We start from the raw sequence: 12211 nt of genomic DNA, 5'->3' as shown, positions 1-12211 counted from the left end.
CCATTTTGAGCTTGTACATATATATATATATATATTTTTTTTTTTTTGCCTTTTTGCCTTTTTCTATGGCCGCTCCTGCGGCATGTGGAGATTCCCAGGCTAGGGGATGAAGCGGAGCTGTAGCCACCGGCCTACGCCAGCGCCACAGCAATGCAGGATCCGAGCCGCATCTGCAACCTACACCACAGCTCATGGCAATGCCAGATCCTTAACCCACTGAGCAAGGCCAGGGATCGAACCTGCGACCTCATGGTTCCTAGTCAGATTCGTTAACCACTGCACCACGATGGGAACTCCTATATTTTTGGAACATGTAATTTATTCAATAGGCCCATCCAATTTCTGATTACAGATACACTTTGCCTTTTTGAATTGACTAATATTATAGTAGTTGGAGATCTGGTTAAATGACATAAAGCTGTTCACATGCAGATAGACATTTGGTTTGGGTTAACTGCTCTTCTATCCTTTCCTAGTTCAACATATGCCAAGAAGAATTCCATCTAATGTGCTTGTTTTTTAGCATGTGAGAAATTTTATATAGTAATTATAGGACTCAGTAAGGCACTAAATCTTTCCGGACTTGAAGTTCTTCATTTGTAAGGGAATAGGGTTGACTAGGTAATTGCAGAGGTCTTGGAAGGGTATCAGGATGCTTGTGAAAAGGAGGCTGATGTTCACCATATTTAAATATGGAAAAATGTTCATTGAATTTTTTTTTTTTTTTTGAGTTAGCCAATGGGATCCTCAAAGGAAATGTAAGGATTTTTAAAATCAGTGTGTCCCTAATTGCATATACACTTGATACCTAGTCTGTTAATGACTTCATGACTTTTTTTTGCATGGATTCATTTTCTTAAGCTTATGCAAAAAAGAAAATAGCCTTCTCATAAGTGGAGTATCATTTACCTCAAAAGGAAGGTCATTATAAAATAAACTGCAAAAGAAGGAAACTCTGATCAAATTCTAACCCGACATTGTTGTCTGCTAAAAGCTCTGAGCCCTAAACTGCTGTGTGTTTAAAAAGAATTAGCAGGGGCTGAAGAGGTGTTTGAGATGTATCTCCAACAGCTTCGTACATCAGAAAGCTTAAAAGAGAATTGAAAGTGGAATAATTCTCTCACTATGAAAGTCAAAGATATAATGTCCCAACAATGTACATTTAACATCCTTTAACATCATTTCAACTCTCTGCCCTGAACCCTTTAAAAAATTCACAACTGGTAAAGTCCCACCTAAATTCATGATGACATTGTGATCTCACTTTTTTCCCCTTAGTCTGTTAGAAAGCTATCTTTGCACATCATAACAAGATTTTAGTTTCTGAAGATGAAGAGCCACTTAATTTTGGTTGCAGATTAGTATTTAAACCAACAGATAACAACTTAAAAAATCCTAAAGTTGCGTGCAAAGTCTAAAGTCCCAAACTGTCATCAGTGCTTCTGGGTACTTGAGTCATGAAATTTTTTTCAAGTTTTCAGCTGATAAAATGGAAAACCTCATGTGCTTCTTGTTTAGAGGAAAGCAATATAATTCTTATTTTGCAAAGATTTTGAACCTTATATTGAAGGCCTTGTACATAACCAACTCTCTATGAGGCTATTTGAGGAGAAATTCATTGTTGGAAAACAGTGCCTGGAATGTATTTCTATTTCTTGGGATCCCGACGTTCCCATAACATTCCAGGTACACACACTTTCCACAAAATTATTCATAAAACTGCTCCTTTGTTTGGAATCTTTAGCACCAGGCTATGGCGTTGCTGGCTAATAGAAGTGAGGCTTCTTAGGAACATGAAAATGGAGTTAGCCTGTGGGTGGCTGGAGTGAGAAGCTTAGGGAAACATATGCATGTGATGAGCTACTGGTCCCATCCTGTTTTCATGCTTAGTGCTGCCTATTTAAAGAATTGGTGTCCATGCACTTGATGAATGACTTAAGTCCTTGGATAGCAGGGATGTGAGCAGGTGGCAAAGACAGGCAATAGAAGGAAAAGTTGAACTCACGAGCTATATTTTATTATGAAGTGAAATTCATATTTCTGTCCCTAGGATTTTCTGTGTGGTGGTTTGAAAAAATGTCAATGTCACAGTGTTCTTCCATCTGCTTCTTGCTGAGCAAGTCTAGTTGAAGTCCATTATAAACTCGGGGATCCTAAGTTACTTATTTTTTGTTGTTGTTGTATTATTTGTGGAAAAAAAATTGCAATTTGAAAAATACCCAAGGAAAGTTACTAAAGCACATTATACTAAATCAGAGAAATAGGGGAGTTAACTTAATCTGAGGCACAGTGAGCAGAGACATGGTATCCTAATCAGATTTATGCTGATCTAGTGCCATCCTTTGGCTTGTACTGATTTATTGAGGAATTGAATACGTTAGAATTAAAATATATGACTGAGGTGAAACTCCACATCAGAGAACATGCCTTGAAAGCAAAGTTAGAAACAGGAATTAAAGTCTGTATTTTGTTCCTGATTTGAGGGAATGGTTCCCAGTCTGATGGCTGATTAAGAAAAAGGAAGATAAGGATGAAGTGCACTGATTTTTTATTTATCAGTTTCACTCTTACTGGATTTTTGAAATTAAGACCCAAAAATGTCTTCCATGCTGAAAGGGAAGACATTTTATAAATAATTTGGTCAATCCAAGTGGTGCTCTCTGCTAAGGATGCTGTTTTGTCCTTGGCTCTTTGCAATGTTTGTTGCCCACATCATCTAAGTCTCATCTTCAATGTCATCTTAGAAGACCACTCATCATTTTGTCACTCCATCTGGTTTATGACCTTCATAGCAGTTACTATGATCTGTCACTATTTTGTCTCTCATTTATTTTCTGTCTTCCCATGAGTAATTTTCATGAAGGCAAGTGCTATGTCTCTCTTTATGGGATCAATAAATGAATGCATAAGTGAATGAATAAGGGTTCAGTCTTGAGTGGGTCAGAGAAGGTGGGGTGCTCCCCCTACCTATAAGGAATCTTAAACACTCACCCATGTTATAGGAAGTTTTCTTTAGAAACTCTGAATTAACTTCTAACAGAGCAACAGAAGGATAGGAGTTGGAAGTCAGCAAACTTTTTCTGTAAAAGGCCAGATAGTTGATAATTTAGGATTAAAAAAGAAAATCCTTTAAAATTGTGAGAGCCACTCATAGCCTGCAAACATAACAAAAACAGGCTGTGGCCACATTTGAGTCATGGGTCATTTTGCTGATCTCTGGCTTATATCTCTACTGAATTGTATAATTCTGGAGCTTGTTTTCCAACTGCAAAATGAAAGAGTTGGATTATATCAATATTAAACATAACAAAACAAATATATAAAGAATTAGAAAGACTAGCCCAATGAACTCAAACACCTGTCATCCAGCTTCAACAATGAAGTTTTCTTCGTGAAATTTTTCCAACTTTCCTATTCCTAATTGAATGCTTCTTAGAAATTTTTTCTATTTCATGAGATTTCTTTTCCCTAAAAATAAGTAAAAACTTAAAATAATCTCTACTATTAACTTTATAAAGTTTGGAAAATAAGATGAGCCCAAGAAAGAACAAACTACCCTCAGAAATTATATTTTATTACCTTCCAATATTTTTGTGTGAATATTTCTTTTTCTTTTTTATCTTTTGTCCTTTGGGGGGCTGCCCCTGTGGCATGTGGAGGTTCCCAGGCTAGGGGTCTAATCAGAGCTGTTGCTGCTGGCCTACGACACAGCCACAGCAATGTTGGATCTGAGCCATATCTGTGACCTACACCACAGCTCACAGCAACGCCAGATCCTTAACCCACTGAGCGAGGCCAGGGATCGAACCTGCAACCTCATGGTTCCTAGTCAGATTCGCTTCCGCTGCTCCATGATGGGAACTCCATGTGCGAATATTTCTTAAACTATGATTTGTAAACTGATATGTACAGTTTTGCATTCTGATTTTTAATTAAATATTAAAATTTGCACATTTCTCCATGTCTCTGAAATCAGTTTTACGTGACTATATAATTCGGAAATATACAGGTGACATATTTTATATTACCAGTAATATTTTATTGGACATTTAGGATATGTCCAAATATTTTTAAGCTCCACTATGAGGAACATCCTTATTTCTAAATATTTGTCTTCATTCCTTAGGTTAGGGACTGTGGGCAGTTTTAAGGCTCTAAACAGAAAGGTAACACACAGCTATATTGCTCATTTAATGCAGTCTTAAGTTGTCCTTTTAAATTCTTGATAAATTAATTTTATTGCAGCTATATATGCATTTTAGGCCAGCTGCTACACTATATATTTCTATAATCCCAAGGCCTAACACTAACTTAAAAATAGGAACTAAGGAAACCAAACAGAAAAACAAAAACAAGAAAGCTGTTTGTTGAGGACAACCACTGGGATAAGCAAGCAATAGGACTATCATACCACATTGTCTTGTAATGACTTTTAGAAAATAAGTTATATCCATAGGGTAATTAGACAGTGTTAATACACACCATATTTCAAATCACTTAATATATAAGTATCCTGAGTCTACTTTTAAAAGTTTTGAGGGTGATCTTTATTAAATATATATTTAGCTTTAGTTGTAGTAGAATTAAAAATGATGTAGACTGACTCAACATTGGTGGAAAGTTTTCCAAAAATGTTCATCTATGAAAATGTATTTTCCTAGTGTTAAGGAGAAAATTCCAGATGGAAGGAGCATCACGTGTCACAGATGTTATACCCCACATTAGTAATGCATTGTGGAGAAAAGGATCATCTAATGGGATTTTTTTTTTTCCTTTTGACTCTCAAATATATGGTAGTAGAAAATCTAGGAAGTACAGTTAAGAGTGAGAGTGTAGAGGGATAAAAAAAGGCCCCACACACAATTCTATTGCCTGGAGACAAAATCTGTTTACAAGCTAACATTGTGGCACACTTCCCAAATCTATGTGGCATAATGCAACTAAGTTGAAAGTTTAACTTGTCAACATTACACAATTTTTATCAATAACATTTATTGACCTTCTATATGCAGAGTATAGCATTAAGGTTCTTTTATCCTTTAAAGAACTTTGGTAAAAATTTTAGCTGTCAATAGCTAAAGATATCCAATTATTATTAAAAATGACATCACAAAGCATACTTTCAAATCCTCACAAGCAGGTTTTATTGCATCAGTTTGGATATAAAAGGCTGGCCCATGTTATTAAGTAACTTGCAAAATTCTATTTTTGACAGCTGTATTTGTCCTGCTAGTGATAAGAAAGCACAAATCAGTCACCCTCTATTTTGAATTCTTGTTTTGCAAGTATTCAGTATTCAATATCAGAGAAAGCAAAGATACAGCAGAAGCAAATCCTTCAACCCTATAACTTGCCATAACTTTTAAAAATATCATTTATGGGCAAGTTCCCTGGATTGTAGTAATATAATTATCTTTATTTTTGTGCAGATTTTTTTTTTAAGTAAACCTGATATTCTTTTTTTAATGATGAGACTCATGTTTTCTCTAATCCAGAATAGGAAAACTGAAATACTAAGAAGGCTGAAGGATTTTCCCTAAATTGTAAAGAATTTGAACCTGTGTCTCAGTACGCATTGGTTTCCTCTTCCAGTTAGCCTAGTTTTCTAGCTAGATTGAGCAGACTGAGTCACAAAATCTTGAGTAAGAGTGGAATAGGTTCTAGCCAACCTTCTGGGAAACTAAGGCCAGGAGCAGTTAAAGGACTTGAATTTGGGATTAACATATAATTACAACTATATTTAAAATAGGTAAACAACAAGGACCTACTGTATAGCACAGACAACTATATTAAATATATTATAATAACCTATAATGAAACAGAATCTGAAAAAAATATGTATACATAAGAATATGTATACAACTGAATCAATTTGCTGTACACCTGAAACTAACACAGCAATGCAAATTAACTATACATCAATTTTAAAAAGAATTAAAAAGAAATTATACTTGTGTGTGATAGAGACTAGGTTAAACTATAGGTCTCTGATTTGAAGTCTTGGGTGATTTTGTACTTTTTAGCCAAAATCAGAAGGGATTTTCCAATTCACTCAAAATGATTGAACCAAGTCCTGTATATATTTCCGTCTTGATTAGAGGCTTTAGATCTTAATAGCTAGGTTTCAGAATTTTAGGTTTCTGTGTTACCAGAAAATTTATGATTCAATAGTTATTCTCTTAACAGATAAGAATTACTTAAGGTGAATCATGTTGCAAAGTTTAAGCTCAACAAAAAATTTTTAGTATGCTCTGGCATGTTAGTCTCTAAAATTGCATTCTTAAAGATAACATTCTAACAGTTCTTAGTTCTATAAATTTTGCCAGAAGTTTTGGCCAATCACAGTAGAATTATGGCGTATGACTCTTGGGCAAGCTACCTACCCTCATTGGGCCTTGTTTTCCTTATCTGGAAAGTGGAGATGATCATATTAACTACTTCATAGTGTTGTTATTAGAATTAAATACATTAATAGACACAAAGCAGTTAGAAGGTATGTGTCCAACAAATGTTTACTATTTTGTAATTATTTTTAACCTGTGACCTAAATCCTCATTATTAATATTTTCTCAATGTAGTTGAATATATAAGATCAAAGTAATATGCACATTGACTATATATTTTAGGGGTATTTTAGTTAAAAACATTTTAAATTATAAAGGTAAAATAGCCCTATTGTTTTTTTTTAATGCAAATCTTCTTCAATTATTAGATTTATGAAATGATCCCCATTGCTCCTGGAGTCTCTTTTTAAAATATATTATTTGCAAACTTTTCACTTAGCTTTAATATGTTAAAATTTTATGTCCTGCAGATTTGTCTAAATGATCACTTAGTGACTGAATGCTATTTCATTTATAACAGGATTTTAAGATGGAATGGAATTCTTTTGGCCTCTGGTTTGGATGTGAAACTGTCACTGGACCACCAAACAGGACAAGGAGGTAGCGGGAAATTATGTAACTGTTTGACATTCTTAACTGAACACCTTCTACCCCTCCCCATCCCTAAGTTAAAAAAATATATATCAAAGAATTTTAGAGGAATTTTTGGAGTTGATTCAGAGATATTTGAAGTTCACTGATGGTGTGTTGTGAATCGTAGTGTCTCCTAAGTGGGAGGTATTTTTAAGGTGTTTTCAGCTCCCCTAGAGCAGGGGAGAGGAGTAAGGAAACCACTCAGAGAGCTTGATATGTTCTCCTTACAGCTGGGAACACAGGAGGCTGGTGGGATAACTCCCTCCTAAAATATGTAAAGGTGAGCCATTGTTGGCCTAATACTTTGGTGTCCGTTTGAAGGAGAGGTGCTTGCTTTGTGTCACCTGCCCTTGCAGATTTTACTGGGTCAGAATGTGTGTTTCCAGGGGATGAGAATTTGGCCACATGTAGGAATTGGGGGTGATCTTCCATTTCTTCCAAGAGGGATGCTTGGAGTGTTGAAAAAAGCTCTGCAGGGAGTTCCCATCCTGGCTCACCGGTAATGAACCCAGCTAGTATCCATGAGGATGCAGGTTCAATCCCTGGACTTACTCAGTGGGTTAAGGATACAGCATTGTCATGAGCTGTGGTCAAAGGCTCGGCTTGGATCCTGAGTGACTGTGACCGGCAGCTACATCTCTGTTTTGAACCCTAGCCTGGGAACTTCCATATGCCATGAGGTTTCCGGTTCGATCCCTGGCCTTGCTCAGTGGGTTAAGGATACAGCATTGTCATGAGCTGTGGTCAAAGGCTCGGCTTGGATCCTGAGTGACTGTGACCGGCAGCTACATCTCTGTTTTGAACCCTAGCCTGGGAACTTCCATATGCCATGAGGTTTCCGGTTCGATCCCTGGCCTTGCTCAGTGGGTTAAGGATCCGGCATTGCCCTGAGATGTGGTGTAGGTTTCAGACACGGCTCGGATCTGGTGTTGCTGTGGCTCTCACGTAGGCCAGCAGCAACGGCTCTGATTAGACACCTAGCCTGGTAACCTCCGTATGCTGCTGGTGCAGCCCTAAGAGGACAAAAGACAAAAAAAGAAAAAAAAAGCTCTGCAGAAAGAGATTGAAGCCTAGGAAAGTGGCCTCTAGCCAGCACAAACTGTAGCCAGGTGAGGGACCATTGGCAGTGGAATTAAGGACTTGTGTAATGACCCTCCAAGGATCTCAGGAGCTTTTACACCTGCCAGGCTTTTACACCTGCCAGGCCCAGGACCAAGATAAGCCAAGTAAAAAGTTTCCTGTCCCCTCTTCTTTGCTTTTATCTCTCCCTTCTGCTTCAACTGAGGCAGGAATTCTAGTGCGTAAACGGGGGTAGGAAGCTGAACTTCTGAAATCACAGAGGAGAAACAAATAAAAGTTGCCCTCTGCCCTGACATATTTGGGAAGGGAAATTGCTTTAACTTTGAATGAAGTCAAGTTTTTATTATACTGGACTAGACATATTAATTATTTAGTGGAGGATCTTTTATTAGCTGAAAGTTACCAGAAAAATCATGAGACTTGCCCTGATTTTCGTCTGGGGGAAAAAAAAAGAACCAGTGCCTGGAATAAAATTAAATAGGCAATTTACATTATTTTAAGATTATTTCTCATAAAGTTCTTCTTGTTGAACATATTTAGATATTCAGTTTATAATTTCCTTTTATATATTTAGGTTTATGATATTGAGATATTAGAAATAGTGTCCCACTAAACAGATTTATATATGTTTTTGTCATTGTATTTCAGATCTTTAGAGATTTGTTTCTGGAGGGGGAATATCCTTGTGCATGAATATTGACAAATGCCTTTTCAAAAGGATTTAAATGCTTTCCACTACTATTGTCTTTTCATGCATGTTTCAGATACAAAAAAGTTAAAAAGATAAACTGATTTAAAATATTTTTGAGTTATAACATTTATGAAATTGCTGATTGCAAAAGGAAAAACCTTTGCAACTAACTGTACCTGAGCAAATATGAAAAAATTACTACGCTAAGTGTATATTTTTATAGAGTGCAAACTTCAAAGAATTTTCTCTATGGATTATGAAATACCCTTTTATATGAGAGAAGAGTGCATACAAACTTACAATCTGGCATTCATTTTGAAGTACATTAAATTTGCAGATCAAGGCATTTAAAAGTTTATTAATGATACCAAAATAGACTTTATTAAGTATTAAAAATTGATAATACATTAGTATCTCCCTCGACTTAAATGAAATGTTTAGAAGTCTTCCATGAAACAATACTTTCTGAAATCTTAAAAAGCTTAAATAAATATTCTTAATTAGGGTGAAAAATTATAAATATCTTTGAGCATCATATTATCTCTAACATAGAATACTATGCCTTTTAAGACTGCTGGAAAATATACATTTAATTTTCAACTGATCTGACAAAGGAACACGTCATAAAAGGCACTGTTGTATATTTTGTTATCCATATATGAGTTTCATATTCTTTTAGCACAGAGATTTATGTTAAGTTTGGAAAGTATGTGGGTGAGAGACAATAGCTAAGAATTAAAATACTTAGTTTTACTATGTAAAAGAGAACAACATTAAGAAGGCAACATTATTGCTTCAAATAATCAGTTTATATGTCATTCTAGTTTGCTTTTCAATGTATCATAAGCTCTCTCAATGAGGTTATCATAAAGACAATAATAAATTACAGATAACTCTTAAAAAAACCAATGGCTATGAGTAAACAGTTTTAGGATATTTTTTCTTCTTTCCTTTTCAAAAATCCTGAACATGGAGACAAATTTTTATATATCCTAACCTGATTAGGTAGGTGTTGTGAAAAAACAGCCTGGGGAGTTCCCACTGTGGCTCAGTGGAAACGAAACTGATTAGTATCCATGAGGACTCAGGTTTGATCCCTGGTCTTGCTCAGTGGGTTAAGGATCCAGCATTGCTCTGAGCTGTGATGTAGGTCGCAGATGTGGCTTTGATCTGGCATTGCTGTGGCTGTGGCATAGGCTGGCGGCTGCAGCTCCAATTCAGCCCCAAGCCTGGGAACCTCTATATGCCACAGGTGCAGCCCTAAAAGCCAAAAAAAAAAAAAAAAAAAAAAACCCAAAACCAAAAACCAAAACAAACAAGCATCCTAGAATAGCTAGCTAGGCTCACCAAATGGTCAGTCCGTGGATTCCTTATCTAGAAGTCATATTACATATACATTCAGAAATCTCTGGAAACTAAGGCTACTTCCTGCATAGTTTGTTTTCTGCAGAATTTTGGAACACCATCTTGGTTCTATTTCATTGAAAGTCCTGGGTAGTAAATTCCAGCTGCCTTTTCTTAGACGACACTGGCCCTTTCAAAACTGTGAACGTCTTCATGACTGTGAATGCTATTTCTGCTTCCGACTGACAAGGCAAGATTGAGTTGATAACCCAGAGGAGAAAGAACATCACCTGCAAGTCACCTACAAAACTGAAAGGATCCAGCTTTCTTCCCCCCTCCTGAAAAGGAACATCCATCTCAAGAGGTATACAACTGACCCATCGCATTTTGCACCTTTGGGCCACTAGTTGTTCCCATCACTCTGTGAATGCAGTGGTGAGTCTCAGCAGATGTCACAAGAAGTTCCTACCTGGACCAAGCTATATCCTGTGCGCTGGACCAGTGCGCGGAGGGCTGCTTCCTTCTGGGTGCCGCTCAATCCATCCCCGGATTTGTGATTTGATTCCATTGAGAGTGATTATCAGCAAAAAATCAGGTTAATTAGGGTTGCTCACTGAAACCAAATTTAAGATAAATTAAGTAAATTACTATTGCCAAGTCCAAATTTGTCCTTTTTATGAAGGACATCTTTAGGAAACATTCTCTATAAATGAGTCATTAAGTTTAGAGTAACTAACAGTCACCCGCTAACAAGCCCAGTTATATGCCCTCATTAAAAAGAGCTTAATTTTTTTCAGTTTTAGTTGAAATTTTAAAGTCAAAAATGAATGATATCTTTTTCCCACTTAGAATGAAGTCCAGTATTTCTCAATCCAGTTATTTTAGATTGTCATTAAATGATCAAAAACAAATTCATTCTTGTCAATTAAAAGAACATACAGAATGGTTCTTGTAGATGCGGAAAAATAGCATAGTCACTAAATCAAATCAGTGAGGATACTGTGAAAAGATTCCAAAGGGTTTTGCTTCATTTATCTATTCTCTGTGTTACCCAAGACATTTATCTGCTCATTCTCCAAAGGTAAATTTCTAAATCAGAGTGTGCTGGTATCAGTTATACTAAAGTCATCATGCAAACTACTCTGAAATGAAAATGTCACACATGGGTTCTCATAAAACAAGAACAGTGGACCCTCTTGAGTGGTGTTGGAAGGGTCTACTGGCACCTGGGTCATATACCACATAGACCACTCAGGAGAGGACATGAAGTCTTTTGTAAAATCTAAGGAATTCCAAATTTACACACATACACACACACGTAACTTCAGCATTTTATTATCTGTGTTTTCTACTTAGGAATATGATTCAAACCCCTATTCCAAATATGATGGTTGCTCAAATTAACAGATTCCAGGGGAAGGACATGTCCGTGGGGAAGGTCCCAGGCCATGGTGTTGCAAGGCTGTGGGGGCTCCTGTGTACAGAGGGGAGGGCAATGACCTGCTGGGTTAGGGTAGAAATGACTCAGTGAAGTTTCTGTGCTGGGTTTTCACTCTGCTTGATGTATGCTGCCAGCCAAGACAAAGGAAGCCTGTTTTGACAATGATTTGAATCATGCAAATTTAGTGTATTTCACTATAGGCCCTTTAAAAACTTTTCTGTCCTATACAATGGGATTTCCTATACTGCTTTATTTTTATTCAAAGATTCAGAATAAATAGACCATTAACAATGTAGCAAATGGTAAAAAACTGGGTGGCAAAAGTGGAACTGAGATTATCATTTCAGTACAATGCAGCTTCAAAGTATCCTATTATTGAAGTTAAAGAATAAAATGCTTCCCAAACTAAGAGACAAGCATCATCTAGAAAGTAATATCTTCAATATAATTTAGAATACCAAAGGGAAAAAAATGAGATTCCAGTGAGAATATTCACTAGCTCTTATAAGAATAGGACAGTTTCATGTTCTGCATATTTAAGCATGGCTGTTCTTGCCCTGGACATTTCTCATAATTCTGGCTTCTGACCCAGATCAATTCTGTTTTCACTCATTCTCCCAAGAAGTATTTAGTTAGTTCTGTCTGTGTGCCCGCTTCACTCTTTGCCTAGTTTTAGGG

At 36.5% G+C, this 12211-nt stretch overlaps 1 protein-coding gene across 9 annotated transcripts in view; it reads right to left on the bottom strand.

Annotated features, from left to right (window-relative positions):
* The window catches only part of A1CF (APOBEC1 complementation factor), an 81778-nt gene that overhangs the window by 46374 nt on the left and 23193 nt on the right, over positions 1 to 12211 (bottom strand). For 4 of the 9 annotated variants that reach the window (XM_021072458.1, XM_021072461.1, XM_005671251.3 and 1 more), the window contains one exon: positions 10562 to 10705. The exons of 3 other annotated variants lie outside the window; for them this stretch is intronic. In XM_021072458.1, the coding sequence (XP_020928117.1) occupies positions 10562 to 10660 (99 nt within the window). In that variant the 5' untranslated portion in view covers positions 10661 to 10705. Of the gene's footprint in view, positions 1 to 2991; positions 3016 to 10561; positions 10706 to 12211 lie in introns of those variants that run through there. 2 more of the 9 variants (XM_021072462.1, XM_021072464.1) reach the window with 2 other exon arrangements.

The sequence above is a fragment of the Sus scrofa genome, chromosome 14, assembly GCF_000003025.6.
Source record: "Sus scrofa isolate TJ Tabasco breed Duroc chromosome 14, Sscrofa11.1, whole genome shotgun sequence".
Classification (NCBI taxonomy): Eukaryota; Metazoa; Chordata; class Mammalia; order Artiodactyla; family Suidae; genus Sus; species Sus scrofa.
This window is presented reverse-complemented; position numbering and strand designations above follow the sequence as displayed.